The following is a 26839-nucleotide window of genomic DNA, read 5'->3' as shown; positions in this document are numbered from 1 at the left end:
GGTGGTGGGAGGGTGCGGCACTTAGCTGGGACGCCGAGGCAGGGTGGGCCAGGGGGCCTCTGGGGACCTCCCGTGTGCTGCTACCCCCAGGCACTGCACCTGCAGTGTCTTATTGGCCGCAGGGGTGTTTGGGGCGGGACACAGACCCACCCCGCCCAGGGGCCTCAGGGAGGGGCCAGCAGTCACGTGGAGCGAGCAGGCAGGAAGTCACTCAGCTCCGCTGCTGGTGGTGGGTGGAGGCCCTGGGCTGCTTTAAATGGCCCAGGGAATGGGTCGGGGGGGAGCACCTGGGGGCAGAAGGTGGGGCAAAGGGAGAGATCTGGCCTCAAATATTCCTGGTGCCGGGCACCACGGGCCCATAGTACTTGCCACCCATGGTGGGAGAGGCGGTGGTGGCCAAGAGCCCTAGGCCCTTTTAAATTCCCAGGCCCTGTGGTAACTTCCCTGTTTGCCCGCCCACGCCCCCCCTCCTTGGGGTCGGCCCTGCCAGTAGGGTCCTTAAAGCGCTGCCGAGGCAGTGCTTTAATATTGCTGCCCCCTTTGCCTCCTCCCTCGGCGGCCTTGGGCTTTAATGTCCGCTGTGTATGGGCCTATACTGGTGGTCACTTTTTACCGGTACACTGTACTGGCCCAGTTTCACCTCTGCTCTAAACCCCTTTGGATCCCTGATACCCAGTGGCAGTCTTGCCTGAGAAGGGGCTGCACAATTCTGCCCTTGGGGGATGTGCAAAGGAAACCAGGGGCATTGCTGATTTGCTGCTTGGCAGGCTGACAAGCAGTCAGTTCCTGTATATGGAGACCCATCAAGACAAGATCCCCCTTAGGGAGGGGGCAATCTCCCTTTGAGAGCCCCTCACTTACCCTTCCCTGCGGCCTCTGACAGCTTGCGTGCCAGGTTCTTCTTGTCCATGGCGTCCAGCACCTTCCCGGCCACTTCCACCGCGTAATCGTCATCGTAGTAACTGACCAGCAGACGAGTGATTTCTACAGCTTCTGCTTTTTCCAGCTGGCTCCATTTGATACGGTTATAACCTTCCTTGGGCTTGAAATTGTTCAGCTTGTCTTTAAACATCTTCAAGTCCGATTCGCCCAGCTCACTAATGGTGTCGATCAGCCGGTCTCTCGGCGTCTTTTCCAGGCTGGCTCTTTGCCCCGAGGCTACGGGCAGAGAGCAAAGTGTCCCGAGAAGGAAGTGAAACAAACTTTTGCCACCTTCACCCTTCATCCAGCTGAAGTCCAGCCCTCTTCCCTTCTGCGACACTGGGCTGGGCTCACTTGGAAGATTAACAGTTTTTATCTGTCTCCCGATTTTTGTGGCCCATTTGAGGAGTCAGGGGTTTTGCCACTATGGGGGTGTAATGGTCCCTCGCTCTCCAGCTCGGAGTGAGCCCACCCACCTTAGTCTGCTGTGGCTGTCCTGTTGGCTGAAGCTCCCTTCTTCCCTGGAGGACTGCTGCTGACTAGAGCTCCCTTCCTGGTCTGCTGCTGCTGGGTGTGGGGGGCCATTGCCGGCCTGTCCCCCCTCTGCCTCTGGAGGGAGAAACAAGGACCCCACCACCACCTACGGGTCCCTCCTGCCTGGCTGGCTGACTGCTGCTTGCTGCTGCTGCGTTGGAGTCACTGCTGCCGTCGAGGAGGAGGAAGAGGAGGATTCCTGCTGAGGGACATTGTGGAGGGGGTTTGTTCACAAACTGAGTGACTTTGAACATCTCTGCTCCTGGAGTGGTGGTAACTTCTATTGCTCTTCTGGGGAGCAAGGGGGAGAATTGTGGAGCCCTCCCCCTCGCCCATCTGCTCCCCCCACCACCACCTGCCCCGCCCCGCCCTTACACTTGCAGCTCCCTCCTGTGATTTGCCTCGCCCCACTTTCTCCTACCTTCCCTTGCCCCCACAGCTCAGCCCCTCGTACCTGTGCATCCGTTGCACCCACCAGGCACTTGTGCCCACTTTCAATTGTCCCCCCCACCGCCACACTGTTCACAGCCCTCCTGATGATATTGTACTTCCTACCCTTCCCAGTGCAGCCGGAGGAGCCCGTATCCTTATGTAAGGGGACGATTGTCCCCTTACCAACATTCAGTGGGGGTGCTCCACCCACTGTATTTCCTCACCCTCGTGTCCTGCCCTGACACCAAATGGCGGGACTACCTTCCACCTGTGGAGGGGGAGGAGCCCCGGTGGGCCAGTCTCTATTCTTCCTTCATCCCACGGTTCCTTCACGGAGCCGTGAACATGGGCGTGTACCTGGTGCGGTTCACCCCCATTCCCGAGGCCTGCCCCTTCTGCGGCATAAGGGAGAACCTGGCGCACGACAACCTTCTGTGCGCCAGGCTGCAGCCCCTTTTCCGGCTCCTCCAGGACCTCTTGTTGAGGTTCTGGCTGCACTTTTCCCCCTCATCTGTTCATTTTCGCACACCCGATCCATGGCCCTACGAAGTCACGAGACCTCGTCAACCTCCTCCTGGCCAAGGTCACCATCTATAAAACCAGCAGGAGGATGCTGGACGAGGGGGTGCTCTGCGACTGGGGCCTATTTCCAGTCCTCCCTGGTCTCACGCCTCCAGGCAGAGTTCCACTGGGCAGCGTCCGCTGTCTCCCTATGCCTCTGAGGAGCAGTGGGCACTGTCTGGGATCCTCCGCTCGGTGTCCCCATCCGGTGCCCCTGTTTTGAACCTGTGACTATCACGCCGATCCCTGTTTTTCCATTAGTTGGCCCATACTGGCAGTCACTTTTTACCGGTACACCGTACCGGCCCAGTTTCACCTCTGGTCTAAACCCCTTTGGGTCCCTGATACCCAGTGGCAGTCTTGCCTGAGAAGGGGCTGCACAGTTCTGCCCTTGGGGGATGTGCAAAGGAAACCAGGGGCATTGCTGATTTTCTGCTTGACTGGCTGACAAGCAGTCAGTTCCTGTACATGGAGACCCATCAAGACAAGATCCCCCTTAGGGAGGGGGCAATCTCCCTTTGAGAGCCCCTCACTTACCCTTCCCTGCGGCCTCTGACAGCTTGCGTGCCAGGTTCTTCTTGTCCATGGCGTCCAGCACCTTCCCGGCCACTTCCACCGCGTAATCGTCATCGTAGTAGCTGACCAGCAGACGAGTGATATCTACAGCTTCTGCTTTTTCCAGCTGGCTCCATTTTATGTGGTTATAACCTTCCTTGGGCTTGAAATTGTTCAGCTTGTCTTTAAACATCTTCAAGTCCGATTCGCCCAGTTCACTAATGGTGTCGATCAGATGGTCTCTCGGCGTCTTTTCCAGGCTGGCTCTTTGCCCCGAGGCTATGGACAGGGAGCAAAGTGTCCCGAGAAGGAAGTGAAACAAACTTTTGCCACCTTCACCCTTCATCCACCTGAGTCCCGCCCAGTGGCGTAGCCAGCTTCTAAGAGGAGGGGAAGCAAACATAAAAAAAGCGCCCCCCCCTTGGCTCCTCCTGTGGCCACGCCCGCGTTGGCTCCTCCTCCGGTCGCACTGCCCCTCCCCCGTCCATGGCTCCTCCGGCCCTGCCGTGCCATCCCCATGACCCTCCCCTCGCTCCTCCTGCCGCGGCTGCCAACCGCACTGCGGGCCGCATGCTGTGCCCCCCGCTCCTCTGGCCGTGCCCCCCCGCTTCTCCGGCCGTGCCCGCCGCCCCCCATGGCGGCCGGCTGCGCTGCGGGCTGCCAGCCTGCGCCACCACCCCCCGCTCCTCCGGCCGTGCCTGCCGTCCCCCCATGGCTGCCGGCCGCCAGCCGCAACCCCCCCAATCTCCTCCGGCCGCTTTTGGAAAGGCGGGGGAAGCGACTGCTTCCCCTGCACCCCACTAGCTACGCTACTGGTCCCGCCCTCTTCCCTTCTGCAACACTGGGCTGTGCTCAGTTGGAAGACTAACAGTATTGATCTGTCTCCCAATTTTGTTGCCACTATGGGGGTGTAATGGTCCCTCGCTCTCCGGCTCGGAGGGAGCCCACTCACCTTAGTCTGCTGTGGCTGTCCTGCTGGCTGAAGCTCCCTTCTTCCCTGGAGGACTGCTGCTGGCTAGAGCTCCCTTCCTGGTCTGCTGCTGCTGGGTGTGGGGGGCCATTGCCGGCCTGTCCCCCCTCTGCCTCTGGAGGGAGAAACAAGGACCCCACCACCACCTACGGGTCCCTCCTGCCTGGCTGGCTGACTGCTGCTGCGTTGGAGTCACTGCTGCCGACGAGGAGGAGGAAGAGGAGGATTTCTGCTGAGGGACATTGTGGAGGGGGTTTGTTCACAAACTGAGTGACTTTGAACATCTCTGCTCCTGGAGTGGTGGTAACTTCTATTGCTTTTGTGGGTAGCGAGGGGGAGACATGTGGAGCCCTCCCCCTCGCCCATCTGCTCACCACCACCACCACCACCTGACCCACCCCAAATGTTGGGGTTTTGGTTTGGTTGCCCGCCCCATCCTTACACTTCCAGGTCCCTCCTGTGATTTGCCTGCCCCCCCTTTCCCCTACCTTCCCTTGCCCCCCCAGCTCAGCCCCTCGTACCTGTGCGCCCGTTGCACCCCCCAAGTGCTTGTGCCCCCTTTCAATTGTTCCCCCCACTGTTCACAGCCCTCCTGATGATATTGTAGTTCCTACCCTTCTCAGTGCAGCTGGATGAGCCGGTATCCTTATGTAAGGGGACTGTTGTCCCCTTACCAACATTCAGTGGGGGTGCTCCACACACTGTATTTCCTCACCCTCGTGTCCCAACCCGACACCAAATGGCGGGACTACCTTCCACCTGTGGAGGGGGAGGAGCCCCGGTGGGCCAGTCTCTATTCTTCCTTCGTCCCACGGTTCCTTCACGGAGCCGTGAGCATGGGCGTGTACCTGGTGCGGTTCACCCCCATTCCCGAGGCCTGCCCCTTCTGTGGCATAAGGGAGAACCTGGCACACGACAACCTTCTGTGCGCCATGTTGCAGCCCCTATTCCGGCTCCTCCAGGACCTCTTGTTGAGGTTCTGGCTGCACTTTTCCCCCTCATCTGTTCATTTTCGCACACACGATCCATGGCCCTACGAAGTCGCGAGACCTCGTCAACCTCCTCCTGGCCAAGGTCACCATCTATAAAACCAGCAGGAGGATGCTGGACGAGGGGGTGCTCTGCGACTGGGGCCTATTTCCAGTCCTCCCTGGTCTCACGCCTCCAGGCAGAGTTCCACTGGGCAGCGTCCGCTGTCTCCCTATGCCTCTGAGGAGCAGTGGGCACTGTCTGGGATCCTCCGCTCGGTGTCCCCATCCAGTGCCCCTGTTTTGAACCTGTGACTATCACGCCGATCCCTGTTTTTCCATTAGTTGGCCCATACTGGCAGTCACTTTTTACCGGTACACCGTACCGGCCCAGTTTCACCTCTGGTCTAAACCCCTTTGGATCCCTGATACCCAGTGGCAGTCTTGCCTGAGAAGGGGCTGCACAGTTCTGCCCTTGGGGGATGTGCAAAGGAAACAAGGGGCATTGCTGATTTGCTGCTTGGCAGGCTGACAAGCAGGCAGTTCCTGTACATGGAGACCCATCAAGACAAGATCCCCCTTAGGGAGGGGGCAATCTCCCTTTGAGAGCCCCTCACTTACCCTTCCCTGCGGCCTCTGACAGCTTGTGTGCCAGGTTCTTCTTGTCCATGGCGTCCAGCACCTTCCCGGCCACTTCCACCGCGTAATCGTCATCGTAGTAACTGACCAGCAGACGAGTGATTTCTACAGCTTCTGCTTTTTCCAGCTGGCTCCATTTGATATGGTTATAACCTTCCTTGGGCTTGAAATTGTTCAGCTTGTCTTTAAACATCTTCAAGTCCGATTCGCCCAGCTCACTAATGGTGTCGATCAGATGGTCTCTCGGCGTCTTTTCCAGGCTGGCTCTTTGCCCCGAGGCTACGGGCAGAGAGCAAAGTGTCCCGAGAAGGAAGTGAAACAAACTTTTGCCACCTTCACCCTTCATCCAGCTGAAGTCCAGCCCTCTTCCCTTCTGCGACACAGGGCTGGGCTCACTTGGAAGATTAACAGTTTTGATCTGTCTCCCGATTTTTGTGGCCCCTTTGTGGAGTCAGGGGTTTTGCCACTATGGGGGTGTAATGGTCCCTCACTCTCCGGCTCGGAGGGAGCCCACGCACCTTAGTCTGCTGTGGCTGTCCTGTTGACTGAAGCTCCCTTCTTCCCTGGAGGACTGCTGCTGGCTAGAGCTCCCTTCCTGGTCTGCTGCTGCTGGGTGTGGGGGGCCATTGCCGGCCTGCCCCCCCTCTGCCTCTGGAGGGAGAAACAAGGACCCCACCACCACCTACGGGTCCCTCCTGCCTGGCTGGCTGACTGCTGCTGCGTTGGAGTCACTGCTGCCGTCGAGGAGGAGGAAGAGGAGGATTCCTGCTGAGGGACATTGTGCAGGGGGTTTGTTCACAAATTGACTGACTTTGAACATCTCTTCTCCTGGGGTTGTGGTAACTTTTATTGCTCTTGCGGGGAGCAAGGGGGAGAAGTGTGGAGCCCTCCCCCTCGCCCATCTGCTCCCCGCACCACCTCCAACGCCCTCTCCACCATCCCAGTTGCCAACTGGACATGCTCTTTGCCCCTCGACATGGCTGTCTGTTTCCCCGCTTTCACCACCTGGGACTGCTTGCAGCAGTGAGCAGCAAGGACTGAGCAACACAGGTGCACGTGGGCACATGTGCCTCCCCACCTTGGACTTACCCTCCCACCCCCAGCTGCGTTTGACTGGTGGGGCCCTCTCCCTCCTGTGACTCCCAGCCTACCTGCCTTAGTTTGCCCCTCCCCCCTGCAGCCTGCCCCGCCCACCTCTTGCTGTCCCTTTGTTCCCACCCACCCCCCAAATTTTCACTTTGACCCTCTGGGAGTTTTCCTTTCTGTTAATTTGCCTGCCCCGCCCCAGCCCTTTGGTATTTGCTACCTGCCCCGCCCCAAATGTTGGTGTTTTGGTTTGGTTTCCCGCCCCGCCCTTACACTTGCAACTGCCTCCTGTGATTTGCCTGCCCCCCCTTTCCCCTACCTTCCCTTGCCCACCCAGCTCAGCCCCTCTTACCTGTGCGCCCGTTGCACCCCCCAAGCGCTTGTACCCCCTTTCAGTTGTCCCCTCCACTGTTCACAGCCCTCCTGATGATATTGTAGTTCCTACCCTTCTCAGTGCAGCTGGAGGAGCCAGTATCCCTACCCCATAACTGTGCCTCCCATTTCGCCCCTGCATCCCACACCGCTGGCACCCTCCTTCCCTGCCTGCAGCGTAGTGGGGAGGCATGCTTAGCCCCGTTCCCTCTTCCCCATCCCCCTGCCCCTCCCACTGGACCCTCCTCCCCTGCGTGTGGCTTAGTGGGGAGGAGTGGCTGCCTCTCACCCCACCCCCATATCAATGCCTTCTCCTGCCCCTTGCTAACATGGAGGAGGACCCTGCCCCTGCTGACCCCATGGTCCCCCCGTTGCCATCACCCCTGCCCGTCCCTGCAGCTGACCTCTCGACTGTCACTGGTCCGGATCCGCCGCTGCCATGTCCTCACCTTCCACCAGCAATAAGGGCCAGGGGAACAAGAAGGGCAAAGGCCCACCCGGAAAGCAAAACCTCCTGCTGATGGGGCCAAGACAGTCAAGACCTCTCAGAGCTGCTGGTCTTCTACCAGGACCTCCTCCAGACCTGGAAGCTCTTTTGTGGCCACCAAGGGGGAGGGCCTCCTTGCAGAGCCCCTGCCACACAACCCTAATCTATGTATGCAGGTGGTGGAGTCTCCCTCAGTGTACCGGAGGTTGGTCCTGGCAGAAACCACCAGGGTCGGAGACCTCCTGGACTATGACAGGGAGGACTGGGTGGATACCCGGGCGCTTGGGCGCCGCATGAGGCTCTCCACCCTTCCGACCCCCCTGCGTGTACTCCAGGAGGTGGGGGCTGCCTTGTCACCCCTGTCATAAACATGCAGCTAAGGATAGCATAAAATCCCTCCTTTACCTGTAAGGGGTTAAGAAGCTCAAATAACTTGGTTGGCACCTGATCAAAAGGACCAATAAGACAAGATACTTTTCAAATCTGGGTTTGGGGGTAGGGGTGTTTTGTTTCCTGCTCTTTTTGTTGTTTCCTCTCAGGACAAAGAGGGAGACCAAGCAGGTAATCCAGCTCCTACTGAAATGATCCATCTAACATTACAGAAATTGTAAGTAAAGGCAAGGAAATGTGTTAGATTATCTTTTGTTTTAGCTTGTGGATTTTCCCTATGCTAAGAAGGAGGTTTATTCCTTTTTTTGTAACTTTGAAGTTCAGCCTAGAGGGGAATACTCTGTGTTTTAAATATTTTTATTACCCTGTGAAATTACCTTCCATCCTGATTTTACAGATGTGCTTCCTTTACTTTTTTCTTTATAATAAAATTCTTCTTTTTAAGAACCTGATTGGTTTTTAGTTTCCTAGAAACCAAAGGGTCTGGTCTGTGCTCACTTTGTTAACCTATTGGTTGGTATATTATTCTCAAGTCTTCCCAGGTAAGGGGGTGAAGGGGCTTGGAGGGACATTTTGGGGAAATAGGAACTCCAAGTGGTCCTTTTCCTGAATCTTTTTCTAAATCATTTCGTGGTGGCAGTAATACCGTCCAAGGACAAGGAAAGGATTTGTGCCTTGGGGAAGATTTTAACCTAATCTGGTAGAAATAAGCTTAGGGGGTCTTTCATGCGGGTCCCCACATCTGTAGCCCAGAGTTCAGAGTAGGGAGAGAATCCTGACAGCCCCCTTCTCTGGTCTTCCTGCGGTAGCACCATCTCGCCGGGCCCCCTTGGCCACCCCTGACCCTGGGCCCTTTGGACCATTTTAGAGGGCCCCTGTTCCGCGAGCCCCCCCCAGCACCTGCCCTTTCACAATCCTAGCCAGCTGTGTAGTGTGCAGCCGGTTCGCTTCTGGACCATGCCCATGGACCAACTGTACATGCTTGTGCTCCACGCACTGCATTTCCTCACCCTCGTGTCCTGCCCCGACACCAAATGGCGGGACTACCTTCCACCTGTAAAGGGTGAGGAGCCATGGTGGGCCAGTCTCTATTCTATCTTGGTGCCACGGCCCACCAGGGACATCGGTTGGCGGCTCCTTCACGGAGCTGTGAGCATGGATATGTACCTGGCGTGGTTCACCCCCATTCCCGAGGCTTGCCCTTTCTGCGGTGTAAGGGAGAACCTGGCATATCCTACTACGAGAGCACCATGTTGCAGCCCCTATTCTGGCTCCTACAGAACCTCTTGTTGAAGTTCTGGATCCACTTTTCCCCCTCATCTGTTCATTTTCATACACCCAATCTGTGGCCCCATGAAGTCGCGAGACCTCCTAATCAACCTCCTCCTGGCCAAGGTCACCATCTCTAACACCAGGAGGAGGATGCTGGATGCTGCCTCTGCGGCTTTGGGGCCTATTTCTAGTCCTCCCTGGTCTCATTCCTCCAGGCAGAGTTCCACTGGGCAACGTCCGCTGGCTCCCTAGATCCCTCTGAAGAGCAGCGGGCAGAGTCTGGGATCCTCTGCTTGGTGTCCCCATCCGGAGCCCTTGTTTTGAACCTGTGACCATCACTCCGATCCCTGTTTTTCATTAGTTGGCCCATACTGGTGGTCAATTTTTACCGATACACCGTACCAGCCCAATTTCACCTCTGGTCTAAACCCCTTTGGGTCCCTGATACCCAGTGGCAGTCTTGCCTGAGAAGGGGCTACACAGTTCTACCCTTGGGGGACTGTGCAAAGGAAACCAGGGGCATTGCTGATTTGCTGCTTGGCAGGCTGACAAGCAGTCAGTTCCTGTACATGGAGACCCATCAAGACAAGATCCCCCTTAGGGAGGGGGCAATCTCCCTTTGGGAGCCCCTCACTTACCCTTCCCTACGGTCTCTGACAGCTTGTGTGCCAGGTTCTTCTTGTCCATGTCCTCCAGCACCTTCCCGGCCACTTCCACTGTGTAATCCTTCTCGTAGTAGCTGACATGCAGGCAAGTGATTGCTACAGCGTCTGCTTTTTCCAGATGGCTCCATTTTATGTGGTTATAACCTTCCTTGGGCTTGAAATTGTTCAGCTTGTCTTTAAACATCTTCAAGTCCGATTCGCCCAGTTCACTAATGGTGTCGATCAGACGGGCTCTCGGAGTCTTTTCCAGGCTGGCGTTTTGCCCTGAGCCTATGAGCAGGGAGCAAAGTGTCCTGAGAAGGAAGTGAAACAAACTTTTGCCACGTTCACCCTTCATCCAGCTGAGTCCCGCCCTCTTCCCTTCTGCAACACTGGGCTGTGCTCACTTGGAAGATTAAGTTTTGATCTGTCTCCTGATTTTTGTGGCCCTTTTGTGGAGTCAGGGGTTTTGCCACTCTGGGGGTGTAATGGTCCCTCGCTCTCCCATTCAGAGGGAGGCCACTCGGGCTTGTCTTGTCTGGCCAGGACTAGAGTCCGCAGGACAGCTAAGAGCCTGCAATAGTACTGTCAGGCTTTAGCCTGGTTTTGGATGCTTCAAGCTGTCAGCCCTTAAACCAGGCCTGCACAACATGCGGCCCGCGTGGGGTCACTGTGCCGCCCGCGGGGTGTGAGTAGGCAAGCGGCGGGTGAGGGAGGGAGGCTGAGGAGGCGAGCGGGTAGGCAGTGGTTGGGGGGTGAGTAGGCGAGCTGGGGGGCTGAGGAGGCAAGCGGGCAGTGGCAGGGGGGCAGGTGAGCCGGCGGGGGGTAGGAGGCTGAGGAGGTGAGCGGGCGGGCAGTGGCGGGGGGCTGAGGATGTGAGCTGGGGGGTGGGGGGCTGAGGAGGCGAGTGGCGAGTTGGTGGCTGACCTGTTCTACTGATCTAGTCTGGCTCCCATCCCCTCTCCAAGGGTTGCAGCTGTCTGGAGGTGCTGCCTTCCTCATTCACACCTCATTCATTCAACAGGGCAATTGATTACAAAGTGGGGGGAAGATCTTATTCTACTTCTAGCAAAAAGACATTTTTCTTTTACCTTAATTATACTACCTTAGGGGCCCGCTATAACATATTAGCGAGGTTCAATACTGCTGTTTCAGCACGGCGGCACTGGGGAAGGAGGGTTTTTCCCCACGGGACAGGCGGCGCTGGGGGGGGGGTTGTTTTGGGGGGGCTGGGCGGCACTGGGGGGGGTGTTTCTGTGGGGTGAGCGGCGCTGGGGGGAGGGGTTCGGCAGTCCTGGAGCGGGGTTCAGCCCTCAGCTGTTTACTTTGGAGTAATATGGCCCTCGCCGCTTTACGAGTTGTGCAGGCCTGCCTTAAACAGAATCCATCTGGGCTGACTGAGGTCTGGGCGGAGCGGAGACAACCAGCAAGCAATCAGTCTCTAGGGGAGACGGGCCTGGGCTTGAGGAGGCTCAGGCAGCCAGCATGCAAAACTGTCTCAGGGCTGGCTTCAGCCAGCAAACAAACAGTCTTCCAGTGCTGGCTTGGGCAGCCAGAAAACCAACTGTCTATGGGGCAGATGGTAAGGGAGGCTCCTTCTTCAGGGCTAGAGCTTCCCTGCACAATGTAGGGAGTCAGCCACCCTGGGGTGGGGTGGCAGGGGGACGCAGGGCCACTCTACTTCACTGCATCCCAGCCCAGGGCCCTGGCAGGGACAGGATTCGCTGCCCCTGCGTCGGCGGGGATCCAGCCGCAACATGCCGACTGAGCCGCACCTGGCTCTGCAGCCGGCTGCTCCGGGGCCACTTCCTGCCTCCCTGGGGTTTGTACCGGTAGCCTCCAGGCCTTTTCTGGCTCCTTAGGGTCCAGGGCGGCAGGCACTCCAGGCCAGTCCTCGTCAGTGTCTAGGGATCGGGAACTGCCAGACGTGGGTTCCCCTCTGGGATGCTGCAGAACAGGCAGAACGTCTTTCCTCTCCTCAGGATCTGCCCCAACTGTGCTGCAGTGCCTACCTTTTATACTCCCGGCCACGCCCCGGTACTTCTGGTGAGGGGGGCGGGGTGACCTAGGCTCTGCCCTCCAAAGGGAGGGTAATGGTCCCTCGCTTTCCCACACAGAGGGAGCCCCCTTGCCGCACTACAGGGACTGGTCAGTCTGCTCTGGCTACCCTGCTAGCTGGAGCTTTCCCTCCCTGGGCTGCTGCTACCCTGCCCCCCCCGACCCTTGCACCGGCAAAAAGGGCCAGGGTAATAAGAAGGGCAAAACCCGGAAAGCAAAACCTCCTGAGGGTGGGGCTGCCCTCCTTGCCGCGGCCCCGACACCTGCCACAGCCCGTCCTTCCTCTGCCATTCCTTCCACCAGCTCTGGGGGTGTTCCCTCTCAAGCTCCCAGAGCCTACGGCCAGGTGGCCACCACCCCTCCAGGTGCCACCGTGCCATCTGCCCCAACCACCGCCTCCGCTACCATCCCTGGCGGCCGGGGCACCTTCCCCTCGCTGATCAAGAGGCAAGGCGTCTGCTGCCTCCTGGTGCCCACCTCGTCCCACGTCGAAACATACGTGCGGGCGTCGGCCTGGGTGGTGGGTCCCACAGCCATCGTGGCAACCTTCAAAATGTATGGAAAAGTAGTGTTCTTCCTGGTGTCGGAGGCCGCCACTCAGGAGGCGGTGGAAAAGGGCCTGGCGGTGGGGGATTTGTCCCCCTAGAAGCCCTGGAGAACCTGGGCGTACAGGTGGTGTTGACTTCCGTCCCACCCTTCCTCCCCAACACTGCCGTTACCTGCCCTCTCCACCCTGGGGAAGCCCATTTCGGTCATCAGCCCTCTCCCGCTGGGCTGTAAGGACCCCATCTTCCGTCACGTTTTTCCTTCCACCAGCAAGTCCAAATCCAACTGCCACCGGCAGCATGTGACGGGGCGGTGCTTGAGGGGTCCTTCCTGGTGCCTTACCAGGGGGCCCACTACCGGGTCCACCATACAACAGGGGAGGCCAGGTGCTTCCTCTGCCAGGTGACGGAACATGTCCAGAGGGACTGCCCCCGGCCCAGCATGTAGGGGCATCCGTGACCCCTGAGGTGCAGGAGGGCACCGGCCCTGTCATCGCCGGTGACCCTGGTGGCCCGGCTACTGCTACCACTGCCTCTCCTCCTACTGTTGTAGCCCCCCCTCAGCCCACAGGGACAGCCCCCCCATCGTGCCCAGACAAGCTGGCGGCCTCGCCTCCATCAGCTGCAGTTTGGTGGGGCCCGCGGAGGAGAGGGCGGCAAGACCCTTGCTGGCCAAGGGAGAGGGCCCGCCCTAGGGGGAGGTTTCCCTTCCCCACGCTGTCCCACCCTTGCCGCCCCAAGCCCGGAACCATCGCCCTTGCCCCCTGGCCCTGCCCCTGCTGACTGGCCCTTCACCTCCACCTTGGAGGGCTGGGTGCTCGTCCAGGGGAAGCGCGGCACCCGCAAATTGCGGGCTCGATCCCTCCCCTCCAACGAGGAGGGAGAGGAGGCCCCCCGCGAAAGATGCTGCGGGGGGCTGATGCTGCTAAATCTTCTGACGTGCCCCCGGAAGGATCCCAGCAGGAGGCGCTGGCCCTGGAAGCGGACAGAGGCAATACTGCCCCCCTTGTCAAGTGCCCCCCGAGGAGGCCTCTGCAGGAGTTCCCCCGGTCCCTTTGCCACCTGTACCCCCCGCCGCCGCCGATGCCGGGACAATTGTTGCCCCGGTTACTTGCGGGGAGGACTCTGGGGCCGCGGGGACTGATTTTATGTCCCTATTTGAGGAGATCGAGGCCCTGGGTCTGACCCCGGTCACCCAGGGGGAGGATGACCCCACCCCCCAGCAGGCTTCCATCCTGGCAGAGGCTTAGTCCTGCTGCTCCTCACCCCAAGCTGTCGCCCCCGGCTCTAGTCCTTGGGGCGCCCCTGGCCCTACCTGTCCGCCCGGCCACAGATGGCAACCCATCTGAGGCCGCCGAGCCTCCTGGGGCGACGGCCGATGCTGAGTGGCCGGGCCCCAAGCCTGTGGGCGCACCCTCCACCACCTGGGCAGAGCAGCTAGCCTCCCCTCCAGAGGGGGGCCCCCACTGACAACTCCACCATGCCTAACACCGTGGCTGCGGGGGACGCGCTTATAGCAACTTCTGTGCCCGGTGTCAGCGAAGGTCCTCCCTGTCCCCATCCCCTTAGCCTTGATCGCTGGTTGAGAGGAGCCGCTGAGGACCGAAAACCAAACTTTGTTCTCACTCCTGCCCCCTCTCTACCCCTGATCCTGCTCCCACCCCGTTCCTGCCCAAGCCCCAGCCTCAGTCCCCGCACCCGCTTCAGTCCCTGCCCCTGATCCCGCTCCTGCCCCCAATGCATCACCTGCCCCTCTCTCCTCCTCTTCCCATGTTGCTGCTGCCCCCGAGGTTGTCTCATTCCCACTACCTACGGCCAACCCTCAGGAGGCAGTTTTCGTGTCTCCCCTTCCCGATACTGTAGGGACTGCACTATTCCCTCGACCGACCTCTCCCTTGCCGGGGATGGGGACGGGCTGCCCGGTGCAGTTGTGCCGGGGCTCGGCCCCTTGTTTGCCCATTTCCACAGGCCACAAGGATCTCTCAGGGGCCCCACCGGAGGACAGCTTTGGGTTCGCTGCCACATCCCCCTCTGCGCTGAGGGATGAACTGCGCCGCTTCCTAATGGACACCCGTGGCTCGAAGGGCAAGGTGCAGCTCACCCTCCAGCACGGGGCGGACTTCCATCACATCCTTCTGTCCCTGAAGGCCCTTTTGGGGGAGGGGAGAGGGACTGGGAGGTGGGACATTGCAGCCTACCGGCAGGCCCGCAACTTGTGCGACTCCCTATTGACCTTTGGGGTCGAGACCGGGTTGTTGCGGGGCCTGCTGATCACCCTGCCCAGGAGGATCCACCCCAGCCCTCCCTATGACAGTTACCATATTTGCTACATTAAACACCCGGGGCTGTAGGGTGGGTCTCCACAGGAGCCAGGTGCTCTTCTTCCTTCGGGAGTGGGGGGTACTCTGTGATCTTCCAGCAGGAGACCTACAGGGGTCCAGCCGTCGAGGTTAGCTTTCAGCTGGAGTGGGGGGGATGGGCTTTATTTCAGCCCCATCAGCGCCCATTTGGCTGGGGTGGCCACCCTGTTCTCCCCTGAACTACAGCCCAAGGTGCTGGGGGGGGGGGGGGTCGCTGAGGTCGTGCCAGGCCGCCTGCTGCACATCCAGGCCTGTGTGGAGGGACTGACATTAAACCTAGTCCACATCTATGCCCCAAACACAGGCCAGAAATGAGTGCGTTTTTTACTGGCAGGCGTCAGACTTCCTCGGCCCTCTGGATCCTCCCGAGGGCCTGGTTCTGGGCAGGGACTTCAGCACCACCCTCAAAGACTGGGACCACTCAGGAGTCGAGAGTTCCCAGACCTCTGCGGGCGTCCTCCGGGAGATCGTGGACCATCACTCCCCCCTCATGGATCTGGAGGAGATGCGTGGAAGGGCCAGGGCCTTCTACACAGGCCTTTTCTCCCCGGATCTGACCGATGCCGAAGCCTGCAGGGTTCTCTGGACTGAACTCCTGATGGTCAGCGTGGGCGACCGAGACTGGCTGGAGCCACCTCTCTCTCTGGCCGAGTTCTGGGAAGCCCTCCATCTGATGCACACGAATAAATGCCCGGGCATGGATGGGCTGACCGTGGAGTTCTACCGCGTGTTCTGGGATGTCCTTGGCCCAGATCTCGTCACCGTGAAGGCAGACCAGGCCCCGTCACTATCTGGGCCGAGTCCTTGAAAAGCAGGGTCCTCCCTCCCTTCGAGCAGGTGAACTGTGCCCGCCTTATTGCCAAAGAAGGGGGACCTCCGCGATCAATGGAACTGGCATCCCATCTCGTTCCTCAGCATGGACTACAGGGTTGTAGCAAAAGCCATCTCGCTGCAGCTGGGGTCCATGCTGGCAGACGTGGTCCATCCCGACCAGACCTACACTGTCCCGTGCCAGACCATCTTTGATAACTTGTATTTGATCCAGGACCTCTTGGAGCTGGGGCGTAGGGATGGTCTGTCGTTCGCCCTCCTGTCCCTGGACCAGGAGAAGGCGTTTGACAGAATGGACCACAAGTATCTCCTGGGCACTCTGCGGGCGTTCGGCTTCGGGCCCCAGTTCGTGGGTTTTCTCCAAGTGCTGTACGCTGGTGCAGAGTGTCTGGTCAGGCTCAACTGGACCCTGACCGAGCCAGTCAGCTTCAGGCGGGGAGTATGGCAGGGGTGCCCCCTCTCGGCCAGCTGTACGCTCTGGCGATCAAGCCCTTCCTCGGTCTCCTCCGCCGGAGGTTGATGGGGTTGGTGCTTCGGGAGCCGGAGCTGCGGCTGGTCCTGTCAGCGTAGGCTTCCGACGATGTGCTCCTCGTGGTCCAGGACCCGGGCGACTTGGTGCAGGTGGAGGCCTGCCAAGCCATTTACTCGGTGGTCTCCTCTGCCCGGGTCAAGAGCTCTGGCCTGGTGATCGGGGATGGGTGGCAGGTGAGCTCCCTCCCACCCACGCTTCAAGCCATCCGGTGGAGCGCGGGTCCGTTGCTCTATCTCGCCATTTATCTATCTGCCGTGCATCCTTCTCCGCCAGAGAACTGGCAGGATATGGAGGCCAGGGTGGGAGATGGAAGGACTGCTCCGGTGTCTCTCCCTGCGGGGGAGGGCGCTGGTGCTGAACCAGCTCGTCCTGTCCATGCTCTGGCACCAGCTCAATACCGTGAGCCCGGCCCTGGGGATCCTGGCCAGGCTCCAGAGGACGGCCCTGGAGTTTTTCTGGCCGGGGCTGCACTGGGTCTCTGCAGGGGTCCTGAGTCTACCCCTGGAGAAGGGAGGACAGGGCCTGGTCTGCCTTCGTAACCAGGTCCATGTCTTCCACCTCCAGGCCCTGCAGAGACTTCTTTATGGTGCAGGTAGTCCAGCGTGGAGCAGGTTGGCACACGCCTTCCTCCGCCGCCTCTGAGAGCTCCGATACAACTGGAAGCTCTTTTTTCTTCACCTGAGGGGTCTTCCACGAGACCTCTCCAGGCTGCCAGTCTTCTACCGGGACCTCCTCCGGACCTGGAAGCTTTTTTTGGTGACCAGGTCCGTTGTGGTCACCGAGGGGGCAGACCTCGTCGCAGAGCCCATGCTATGTGTGCAAGTGGCAGAGTCTCCCTCGGTGTGCCGGAGGTTGGTCCTGGCAGAAACCGCTGGGATCGGAGACCTCCTGGACTACGACGGGGGGACTGGGTGGATCCCTGTGCGCTCGGTCGGCGCATGGGGCTCTCCACCCTTCCGACCCCCCTACACATACTCCAGGAGGTGGGTGCTGCTTTGTCGCCCCTTTCTCTCGGCTTCCTGTGGCGGGCCCTGCGAGAGGGAGCTCCCTCCCCAAACCTCACCCCGGGCCCTCTGGATCTTTTTATTGGGCCCCTGTTCCGTGAGCCCCCGAGCTTCCCCACTCCCATACTCTGAGCCGGCCGCGCACCCTGCAGCCGGTACGCTTCCAAACCGCACCCAGGGACCAACTGTACATGCTCGTGCTTCACACGTTGCATTTCCTCACCCTGTCGTCCCACCCTGACACCAAGTGGCAGGACAATTTACCGCCTGTGGAGGGTGAGGAGCCCCAGTGGGCCAGCCTTTATTCCACCTTGTTTCCACAGCCCACCGGGGACATCGATTGGCGGCTCCTTCATGGAGCCGTGAGCACAGGCGTGTATCTGGCGTGGTTCACTCCCATACCTGAGGCCTGACCATTCTGCGGTGTGAGGGAGAACTTGGCGCATGCCTACCTCGAGTGCGCCATGTTGCAGCCCCTATTCCGGCTCCTCCAGGACCTCTTGTTGAGGTTCTGGCTGCACTTTCCCCCCCTCATCTGTTCATTTTCGCACACCCGATCCATGGCCCTACGAAGTCACGAGACCTGCTCCTCAACCTCCTCCTGGCTCTGGCAAAAGTCACCATCTATAACACCAGGAGGAGGATGTTGGAAGAGGGGATGCTCTGCGACTGTGGGGCCTATTTCTGTTCCTCCCTGGTCTCACGCCTCCAGGCAGAGTTCCACTGGGCATCATTCGCGGGCTCCCTAGACACCTTTGAGGAGCAGTGGGCACTGTCCGGAGTCCTCTGCTTGGTGTCCCCATTTGGTACCCTTGTTTTGAACCTGTGACCATCACTCCGATCCCTGTTTTTCATTAGTTGTCCCCCGTATTAATTTGGTTCCTGGGTCCAGTGGTCCCTCCTGCTGAGCTGGGGGAGGGGCCTTTAGAAGTGGGCGGGCTTGTGCCCACCCACCTCCCAGGTTTTTCCAATAAGGCCTCACTACAGAGGGGCACCAGCGGGTTCAGCCTCAGATTCATTCCTGTTGCCTTGTGTTATTTAAACACTCATGGGCACGGAGATTGGGAGGGCAAAGGGCACCTGTGCCCTGGCTGGGAAGGAAAGTGGAGTTGGAGTGAGTGGGGGGGGAAATAGGCAGGAAGAGTGGCAAGAGCGATACAAACACACACACACACACACCTCCCCCCAGAGACAGTTTCATACACAGAATAACACACAGACACACCACACAGGGATACGTACACAGTTACACCGCAGACATACTGCACACAGAGACACACATGCAGCCTGACACACACATACACACTGACAATCACTGACAGATACACACACCATATGCAGACACTTGCCACACACACACACACACACACAAAGACTTGCATGCACACTTATGTGCAGACACACCCAAATACCTACACAGATACACCCCCTCCCCCAAATCCCCATTTACAGATCAGAGGAATGTGGAATATCCCGTTTCGCAGCAACAGGAAATGGGTTGTGCCAATAAAATCTTGAAGCTAGTCTTAGTCACTTATGTAAACTATGATACTTTTGCCTAAGGAAGGATGACACGAAACAAGTGTTATTAAATATAAGTATGGTCTATATCCACAGTGGGTTCCACAGTGCTACATACATGAAGAGTAAAACAAAAATGTGGAGTAGTGACATGACAAATGAGGCCTCCAGATCTACATTTTTTGTAATTAGTTACTACTCAGTACTGTCCATCCATTTTATAAGTTACCCTTAAAAGCTGGTTGTCTCCATTTGGGAAGCTTTACTGGGCAGGAGACAGCAGCGGTTAGCTTCTCTGTCTCATTGTACTGAGCTGAGCCACTGTGACCTCACATTGGAGTGGCAATGTCAAAACCATCCCATCAGCACATGTAGCAATATCCCTCAGTGGAACAACAAGACATGTGCGGCTCCTTCCGGGTTTGTGTTACTGTGTGGAACTCCAATCGTTGCAATAGATCCAGTCATTCTTTGTAGATATCAACCTATATCTGTGTCCGGATCCAGTATTGGTAGTGATATTGTACAAGAAATGTACATGGAATCAGACACTGAACAAGATTGTGTCACTGATCCCAAATTATGCATTGTGCTAAAAGGAACATGCCTACATAATTTAACACATTGTTGATCTACTGTAGTATTGCTGAGCACTGGGGACAACACCATTCAATTAGCTGTTTATCTCTACTAAGGTCAGGCAGTTTTCCTTTTTCAATATTTTCTAATAACTGGTTCTGGTGGTTAGCACTTAACATCCATAATAAGCGGTACAATTTCCCTTGTCTTTAGGCTGTTTTTACTTGTGTTTGATTAAACAGTTTAGCAACATCATGCATACTGTACATGATCTATCATTTCTCAATAGCCAGCCCCTCAATGCCATGGTTCAGAGACGGTTTCCGCTGTCTGGTGGTCCAAATGGTTAATGTGTTTTTAACGTATGTCTTTACCATGTAATAGTCACCAAGTTACTTATAACACAATCTATGCTTTTGTTCTGTTTTTTCCCAATTCTTTAGCACAAGTAGACCTGCTTTGGCAGTTTTTGCAAAGACATTTATTTTTACTTCCTTATCTTGTGCATTACATTAGTATTGTATAGTAATTTCTCCCTACTGTTACTCACACCTTCTTGCCAACTGTCTGTAATGGGCCACTCTTATTACCACTTCAAAAGTTATTTTTCCTCCCTTGGGATCCTGCTGTTAATTGATTTATCTCGTTAGACTGACCTCACACTTGGTAAGGCAACTCCCATCCTTTCCTGTATTTATACCTGCTCCTGTATTTTTCACTCTATGCAGCTGCTGAAGTGGGTTCTGGCCCACGAAAGCTTATGCCCAAATACATGTGTTAGTCTCTCAGGTGCCACAAGGACTCCTGGTTGTTTTTGCTCATACAGACTAACACAGCTACCCCTCTGGAATTTTGAGGGTATTAAACGCTTATGACATTTGATTGTACTTAGCATAGGTGTAGTTTGACTCCTATATTTGGGGCAGCAGCTCCAGCCAGGCCAACAAGGCTGCATGTGGCAGGCAAATTCCACTCCTGCCTGAGGCTTGCAGGGCTGGGCCTGCTGTGGGGTCACCGCTGGCCTGTGGGGCCAGGCGCTGCGTCAGGGTTTCTTTGGGACTCTCACAGGGACCCAGGGAGGAGTTAACCAGGGCCATGGAGTGGCTAAAGTGCGGGAGCCCTGAGCTGGGGGAGGGGGCCTTGGAAGCCACAGCTGGAAACCACCCAGCTTTCAGGGGCTTCGGCTGGGAGGGCTAGGGCTGCCCCACTCCCATGCGTGGGTTTCCTGTTGACTCAGAGTCAGCCCTGTGCTCGGTCACATGGTGCCGCCAGGCCCCCTCCCTGCACGGCAGCTGCTGGAGCGGAGTTAGATTTTCCTACTATCTAACCTCAATCTCCTTTGCTGCAGATTATGCCCATTTACTCCTTGTCTTACCTTCAGTGGACATGGGGAATAATTGATCACCTTCATCTTTATAACAGCCCTTAACAGACTAGAAGACTTCCCAAGCTCGACTGAAAGGTTCCAGTTCATGGAGAATCCACCTGGGGAGTTGTTCTCTTTGATTTAGGTAGCTTTAGGACCCCAGTAGCCATAACACCCCTGTGAGGTTCATTGTACAAAGGGGAAACTGAGGCATGGCGAGACTAAGTGACTAGCCCAAGGTCAGTTTGTGGCAGAGCAATGGATTGAATGCAGGTCCACCACATCTCCACCTAGCACCCTAATGACTATACCATCCTTCTTCCCCTTTTTTTTTTTCAACAAGAATAATACATTCCTCACACACCAGTCTTCCCAGTGACATCAGTGGCACTACTCAGCGTAAAGGTGATGAAGTCAGGCCCTGCTGTATCTTCTGCAAAGTGCCTGGCTCATTTGGGGGCCTATAAAAAAAGTAAATTCTCCCCCCCAAAAAACTGTATTAAGGTTAAGAAAATAACCTGCTGGCTGATTGTGCTATGTCTATCTCTAGATGCTGCGTCAAAGAGAGAATACCAGCCTGCTACTGCTGCTAGCTAATGAAGTTGCTCCTTTACCTCACGCGGTAGAGCACTGTGTGGGAGAGCCTCCCCCTACACCAACCTCTAGTGCAGCATTAGGCTCAATTCCCCGTACTTCTAATGATCCAAATGTTCCTTAGGGTCACTCATCCAAGTCTTGCAGCCATTTAGCTTATGAGACAGACCCATCGTCCTAGGTGCTGTAAGAGGAGAGCACCACAACTGGGGCTTTCACCGGAGCCCAACCAAATCTCCGACACATCATTGAACCTGCCGGCTGAAAAGATCAAGGAAAACACCCTCGCGGCTGATGGACGAGTTCTCTGTATTAAAAAGAGGCGATTGTTTTATTGACCTAAAATATGGAATGCAATATCCTGGCCAGTTGGTATGACTGAAAAGGCTCTGGGTTTCCTTGCAGAGCAGCAGGGCACGGTCTTCATTCCAGTGTTAGTCGTCTCTTTCACTGCGTCACGTCGGCTGCGAAGGCTTCAGCGCAGAACTCGATGTTATCGTAGGTCTATCTCGTCTCCTGGGTACAGGGGAGTGAGTCAGAGACAGCTGCATAAAGGAACGGGGCTTGGGGTGGGTTTTATGCTACTTGATCTGGAAGTTCTCTGGTGTCTTTCCCAAGGATCTCAAAGTGACTAACCCTAGGGGTCCCCATCTACCTTTGGATCTCCATCCCTTGAGCTTCCCATCAGCAGACATCACCATGATTAAAAAGGAGGTCAGTGTCTTCATCCCCATCTAAAGATGCGCTGATTGTGGCACAGAGGGCAGAAGTGATTTTCCCAAGGTGACCCCTCAGGACAGCGGCAAAGCTGAGAATAGAGCCTGACCCCTCATCCTCTGCATGATCCATTAGGCCACACTAGCCTATTGTATTGCTAACCCCTAGAGACCAGGATGCTAGTCGATTGACCTCTCTGCTCTTCAGCCAAATCTTGCTGCTAAGTATGGGTTGTGATGAAGTGGGAAGTTTTGGTAATATTTTTTATGAAGCTGATGTGTTCCTCAGTTTCCCCTCTCTGCTGTGTCTGGCCTCAGGGCTGACCTGAGTCAAGGGTTACCGTATTTCAAGTTTTCAAAAAGGGGAACCGAGGGAGGAAGGTGGAGTGGGGTACAATTGGGGATACTGGAGGGGGCACCTATGGCAGGGTACTCACTGGAGGGTGGGGGGTGTCGCTCCCTGTCATGGTGGCAGGACGGCTGGCGCAAGTCCAGAATGCAGCGACAGCCACCAGTTAGCACCTCCCTGCGGGACCCCGTTCCCCGGGGCTGGGAGCCGGGAGCCAGGGCCTGGGTGGGCAGGATCGGGCAGCTGTGGTTGCACCAATCAGCTGCAGATGCAGGGGTGGGACCAATCAGGAAGCTAAACAATTGGGACTCTTGCTGAGCTCCAGCGTCTGCTCTGCAAAACACCTGGACATTTCCTGTTATCTGAAAAATCTGCCCAGACAGAGGAAGGAGGCTCATAGGCAACGTGCAGGAAAACCCGGACGTCTGGTCACCCTACCTGAGTCTCCAGCCCTGGACGAGCCTGGCCCGTGTTCCCTGGGCATGGGGGCGGCTACACCTGCTGGGAGACAACAAGGAGCTCACTCAGAAAGGGACTGGAGCAGCCTCTGCCCCTACTAGGATCCCGCCTGACACTCTCCACATTGCCCAGCAATCTGTTGGATTCCTGCCCCCACCTCCAGCCTGAACGCCCCATGCCACCTCCCTCCCCCTCCGACCGGATCCCTCCCCCATCCCGGCCTGCCCTCCCCACACCTCCCGCCTCCCCTACTGCCGGGATCCCTCCCTTCCCCAGGAGAAACCCCTCAGTCTTTGACCAATTCCCCATAGCACAATCTCAGCTTTCTACGGCAGCAGGGAGCTCATGCACAGCCAGCCCATCGGTGCAGTTAACCCAGAGTAATTTTAGGGCGCTCCATAAATTACATAATGCACTGGGGTGGACGGGGGTCTTGAACATCACCCAAAACCCGTGTTACTGTCCCATCCCCGACACAGCTGGACGAATGTTCCCCCACCTGTGACTCTGGTCCGGGTGCTGCTGGTCGGTGCTGGCATCTGCTGGGTGCCACCTGTAGTTGCAGGAGAGAAGGAGGAGAGAGGTTCAGCTCTCAGGGGCTCACCCCGAGCTAGCCGCTCCCCCACAGGGATGGGGATTTAGGAGCCGGCAGGAGAAGGTTTGGAGTGACCCATAACTGAGTTGGGGAATGTTCCAATGAGGAATCAATGGTGGGGAAGAGGAACAGAAACCCCCCCCCACCCTCCCAAAAGGAGAATGTTTGGTTCACTGTTGGACTGATGAAGCAAGAAAAATAACTGTTTCTTGGATCCAGGACTCCTCCCTCCAGGTGTGAGCAACTCCACATCCATCTATTTATTTCCCATCCCCATTCCTCCTTCTCTCCCTTTCCAACACCCCTATCTGTATATGAATAGATCTTTCCCTCTGTGTCTCTCATCCCCTCACCCCCCAACAACAACTTGATGTCTCTCGGATGGGTGTCTCTCTCCCATACACAATTCCCCAGTGTGGAGCCGTGATCCCCTCTGGGTGTGGAGGGGTTCATATCCCATTTGGGAAGGAGAAGGAAGAGATGGGGGTTGGGCTGGTACAAGCGAACCATCAACTACTGGCCTGGCCCTGTCTGGATGGAGTTGCCTCGATGATACAGTGGAAGACCCTAACTCCCTTTGTGGACCTAGAGCAGGAAGTTAGGTGTCTAAACCAGGGGTGAAAGTAACTTAAAGGTGTTACTGGTATGAGGGCCTGGCTCTGGGCTCTTGGAAGGGGCAGGGCCTTGGGCAGAAGGGGCGGGACTGGGGGGTCAGCCTCCCTCAGCCAGCTCTTCAATGCTCCCTGGCTGGTGCTGCTTGGGGCTCCGGCGGGTATTTAAAGGGCCCGGGGCCCCGGTCGCTGCCATGGTAGCCAGGGGCAGCAGGCTTGTAGAAATGTTGGTGGTGCCCTGAACCCGCCCCTCCAAACTCTGCCCCCGCCTACCTGCCTAAGGCTCTGGGAGGGAGTTTGGGCGGGGGGGGGGTCTGGGGTGCAGGCCTTGGGCTGGGGCAGGGGATTGGGTGCAGCTCTGGGAGGGAGTTTGGGTGGGGGAGAGGGAATAGGGTGCAGGCTCTGGAATAGCGTTTGGGGGCAGGAGGGGGTATATGGGAAGGGCGTGGGGGTCCAGGCTCTGGGACAGAGTTTGGGTGCAGGCTCTGGGCTGGGGCAGGGGGTGGAGGTGCAGGAGGCAGGGTTGAGGGGTGCAGGGTCTCGGCGGGAGATTGGGGTCAGGAGGAGGTGCGGATGGAGGGGGTGCAAGCTCTGGGAGGGAGTTTGGTGTCAGGAGGGGTGTGTGGGAAAGGGGTGGGGGTGCAGGCTCTGGGAGGGGCTGGGGAGGTGCGGTGCTTACCTGGGGCGCCTAGGCAGGGCAGGCCGGGGGGCCTGTGTGTGCTGCTACCCCCAGGTACTGCCCCCGCAGTTTCCTATTGGCCGCAGAGGCACTTGGGGTGGAACACAGACCCCCCCGCCGCCCAGGGGCCGCAGGGAGGGGCCAGCAGCCACGTGGAGCAAGCAGGCAGGAAGTCACTCAGCTCCGCTGCGCTGCTGGTGGTGGGTGGGGCTCTGGGCCGTTTTAAATCACCCGGGGATATGTGGAGGGGAGTGCCCTGGGGCAGAAGGCAGGGCCAAGGGAGAGACTTAGCCTCAGACATTGATGGAGCCAGGCCCCGGGCCAGGAATATTCCTGGTGCCGGGCACCACGGGCCCATAGAACTCGCCGCCTATGGTGGTAGCAGTGGTGGTGGCCAGGAGTCTTGGGCCCTTTTAAATTGCGGGGCCCAAGGAAACTGTCCTGTTTGCCCCCGCCCCTGTCGGCGGCCCTGCCAGTAGGGTCCTTGACGGCCTTGGGCTTTAACATCTGTCTATGGGCCCGTACTGGCGGCCACTTTTTACCGGTACACCGTACCGGCCCATTTCACCTCTGGTCTAAACCCCTTTGGATCCCTGATACCCAGTGGCAGTCTTGCCTGAGAAGGGGCTGCACAATTCTGCCCTTCGGGGACTGTACAAAGGAAGCCAGCAGCATTGCTGATTTCTCTGCCTGGCAGGCCGACAAGCAGGCAGTTCCTGTACAAAGGGACCCACTGAGATGAGATCCCGTTAGGGAGGGGGCGATCGCCTCTTGAGAGCCCCTCACTCACCCTTCCCTGTGGCCTGGAGCAGGTTGTGTGCCAGGTTCTTCTTGTCCATGTCCTCCAGCACCTTCCCGGCCACATCCACTGCGTAATCCTCCTTGTAGTAGCTGACTAGCAGGCGAGTGATTTCTACAGCATCTGCTTTTTCCAGCTCTCCCCATTTGATACGGTTATAACCTGGCTTGGGCTGGAAATTGTTCAGCTTGTCTTTAAATGTCTTCAAGTCCGACTCGCCCAGCTCTCTAATGGTGTCGAACAGATGGTCTCTCAGGGGCTTTGCCATGCTGGCTTTTTGCCCTGAGACAACGGGCAGGGAGCAGTGTGGAGAAGGAAAGTGAAACAAACTTTCACAAGTCCCACCCTCTTCTCTTCTGTGACCCTGGGCTGTGCTCAGTTGGCAGATTAGCAGTTTTGATCGGCTCACGATTTTTGTGGCCCTTTTGTGGGGTCGGGGGTTTTGCCGCTATGGGGGCTTAGCCTCAGATTCACTCCTGTTGTCTTGTGTTATTCAAACACTCATGGGCACGGAGATTGGAAGGGCAAAGGGCATCTGTGCCCTGGCTGGGAAGGAAAGTGGAGTTGGCATCGGGGGGGGAAATGGCAGGAAGAGTGGCAAAGTGATGCACACACACACACACCATGCAGAGACACAGTTACACACAAACACACCCCTCCCCCCAGAGACAGTTGCATACACAGAAGAACACACAGACACACCACACCACACTCAGTTACACCCAAACACTACACACAGGGGCACATACACAGTTACACCACAGACATACCGCACACAGAGACACACATGCAGCCTGACACATGCACACACACTGACAATCACTGACAGATACACACACCATAGGCAGACACTTGCCACAGACACTGTGACACAAACACACACACACACAAAGACTTGCATGCACAGTTATGCACAGACACACCCAAATACCGACACAGATACACACTGACTGATACATCCCCTCCCCTGAATCCCCATTTTCAGATCAGAAGAAAGTGGAATATCCCATTCCTCCAGCAACAGGAAATGGGGTGTGCAAATAAAATCTGGAAGCTAGTCACTTATGTAAGGGTGGATGTGGCCTATTCCCTACAGTTGACAAGAAGGGGTGAATATCAACAGAGGGAAAATTACTTTTTGTAGTGCTAACAAGACTAACAGATTTATTTGGGCATAATCACATTGTCTTGTCAACTGTTGGGAATAGGCCTCATCTACCCTAATTGAATTGGCTTCGTTAGCACTGACCCCCCACTTGGTAAGGCAACTCCCATCTTTTCATGTGCTGTGTATTTATACCTGCTTACCGTATTTTTCACTCCATGCATCTGATGAAGTGGGTTTTAGCCCGCGAAAGCTTATGTCCAAATAAATTTGTTGGTCTCTAAGGGTACGTCCAGACTACCCAC

At 57.1% G+C, this 26839-nt stretch overlaps 2 protein-coding genes across 13 annotated transcripts in view; both read right to left on the bottom strand.

Moving 5' to 3' along the window:
• Positions 1 to 25748, bottom strand: part of LOC128836903 (pyrin-like) — a 30453-nt gene extending 4705 nt beyond the window's left edge. The window contains exons 1-4 of one of the 3 annotated variants that reach the window (XM_054027622.1): positions 25421 to 25748; positions 23245 to 23298; positions 22725 to 22787; positions 21534 to 21737 (exon numbers count right to left, since the gene is read on the bottom strand). In XM_054027622.1, coding sequence (XP_053883597.1) covers positions 21715 to 21737; positions 22725 to 22787; positions 23245 to 23298; positions 25421 to 25697 — 417 coding nt within the window. In that variant the 5' untranslated portion in view covers positions 25698 to 25748 and the 3' untranslated portion in view covers positions 21534 to 21714. Of the gene's footprint in view, positions 1 to 21533; positions 21738 to 22724; positions 22788 to 23244; positions 23299 to 25420 lie in introns of those variants that run through there. The other 2 variants (XM_054027623.1, XM_054027621.1) reach the window with 2 other exon arrangements.
• On the bottom strand, positions 1596 to 11787 carry LOC128836917 (pyrin-like). Of its 10 annotated transcripts, none has more exons than XR_008444848.1 (6): positions 11607 to 11787; positions 9826 to 10145; positions 5563 to 6345; positions 3956 to 4202; positions 2986 to 3282; positions 1596 to 1654 (listed from the first exon to the last, which is right to left on the bottom strand). XR_008444848.1 is itself a non-coding variant. In XM_054027645.1 (4 exons), the coding sequence occupies exons 1-2, from the start codon at positions 5924 to 5926 to the stop codon at positions 3957 to 3959; spliced, it is 579 nt and encodes a 192-aa protein (XP_053883620.1). In that variant the 5' UTR covers positions 5927 to 6030; the 3' UTR covers positions 1596 to 1654; positions 2986 to 3282; position 3956. The 10 variants fall into 10 exon arrangements, 3 of the variants coding, with proteins under 3 accessions (XP_053883620.1, XP_053883619.1, XP_053883618.1); XR_008444850.1 differs by having other exon boundaries at positions 9826 to 10122; XR_008444849.1 differs by having other exon boundaries at positions 11662 to 11787.
• Positions 25749 to 26839: the final 1091 nt, after the last annotated feature.

This window comes from Malaclemys terrapin, chromosome 4 (genome assembly GCF_027887155.1).
Source record: "Malaclemys terrapin pileata isolate rMalTer1 chromosome 4, rMalTer1.hap1, whole genome shotgun sequence".
In the NCBI taxonomy this organism is placed as follows: Eukaryota; Metazoa; Chordata; order Testudines; family Emydidae; genus Malaclemys; species Malaclemys terrapin.
Note: the sequence above shows the minus strand (reverse complement) of the source record. Positions and strands in the feature narration are given on the sequence as shown.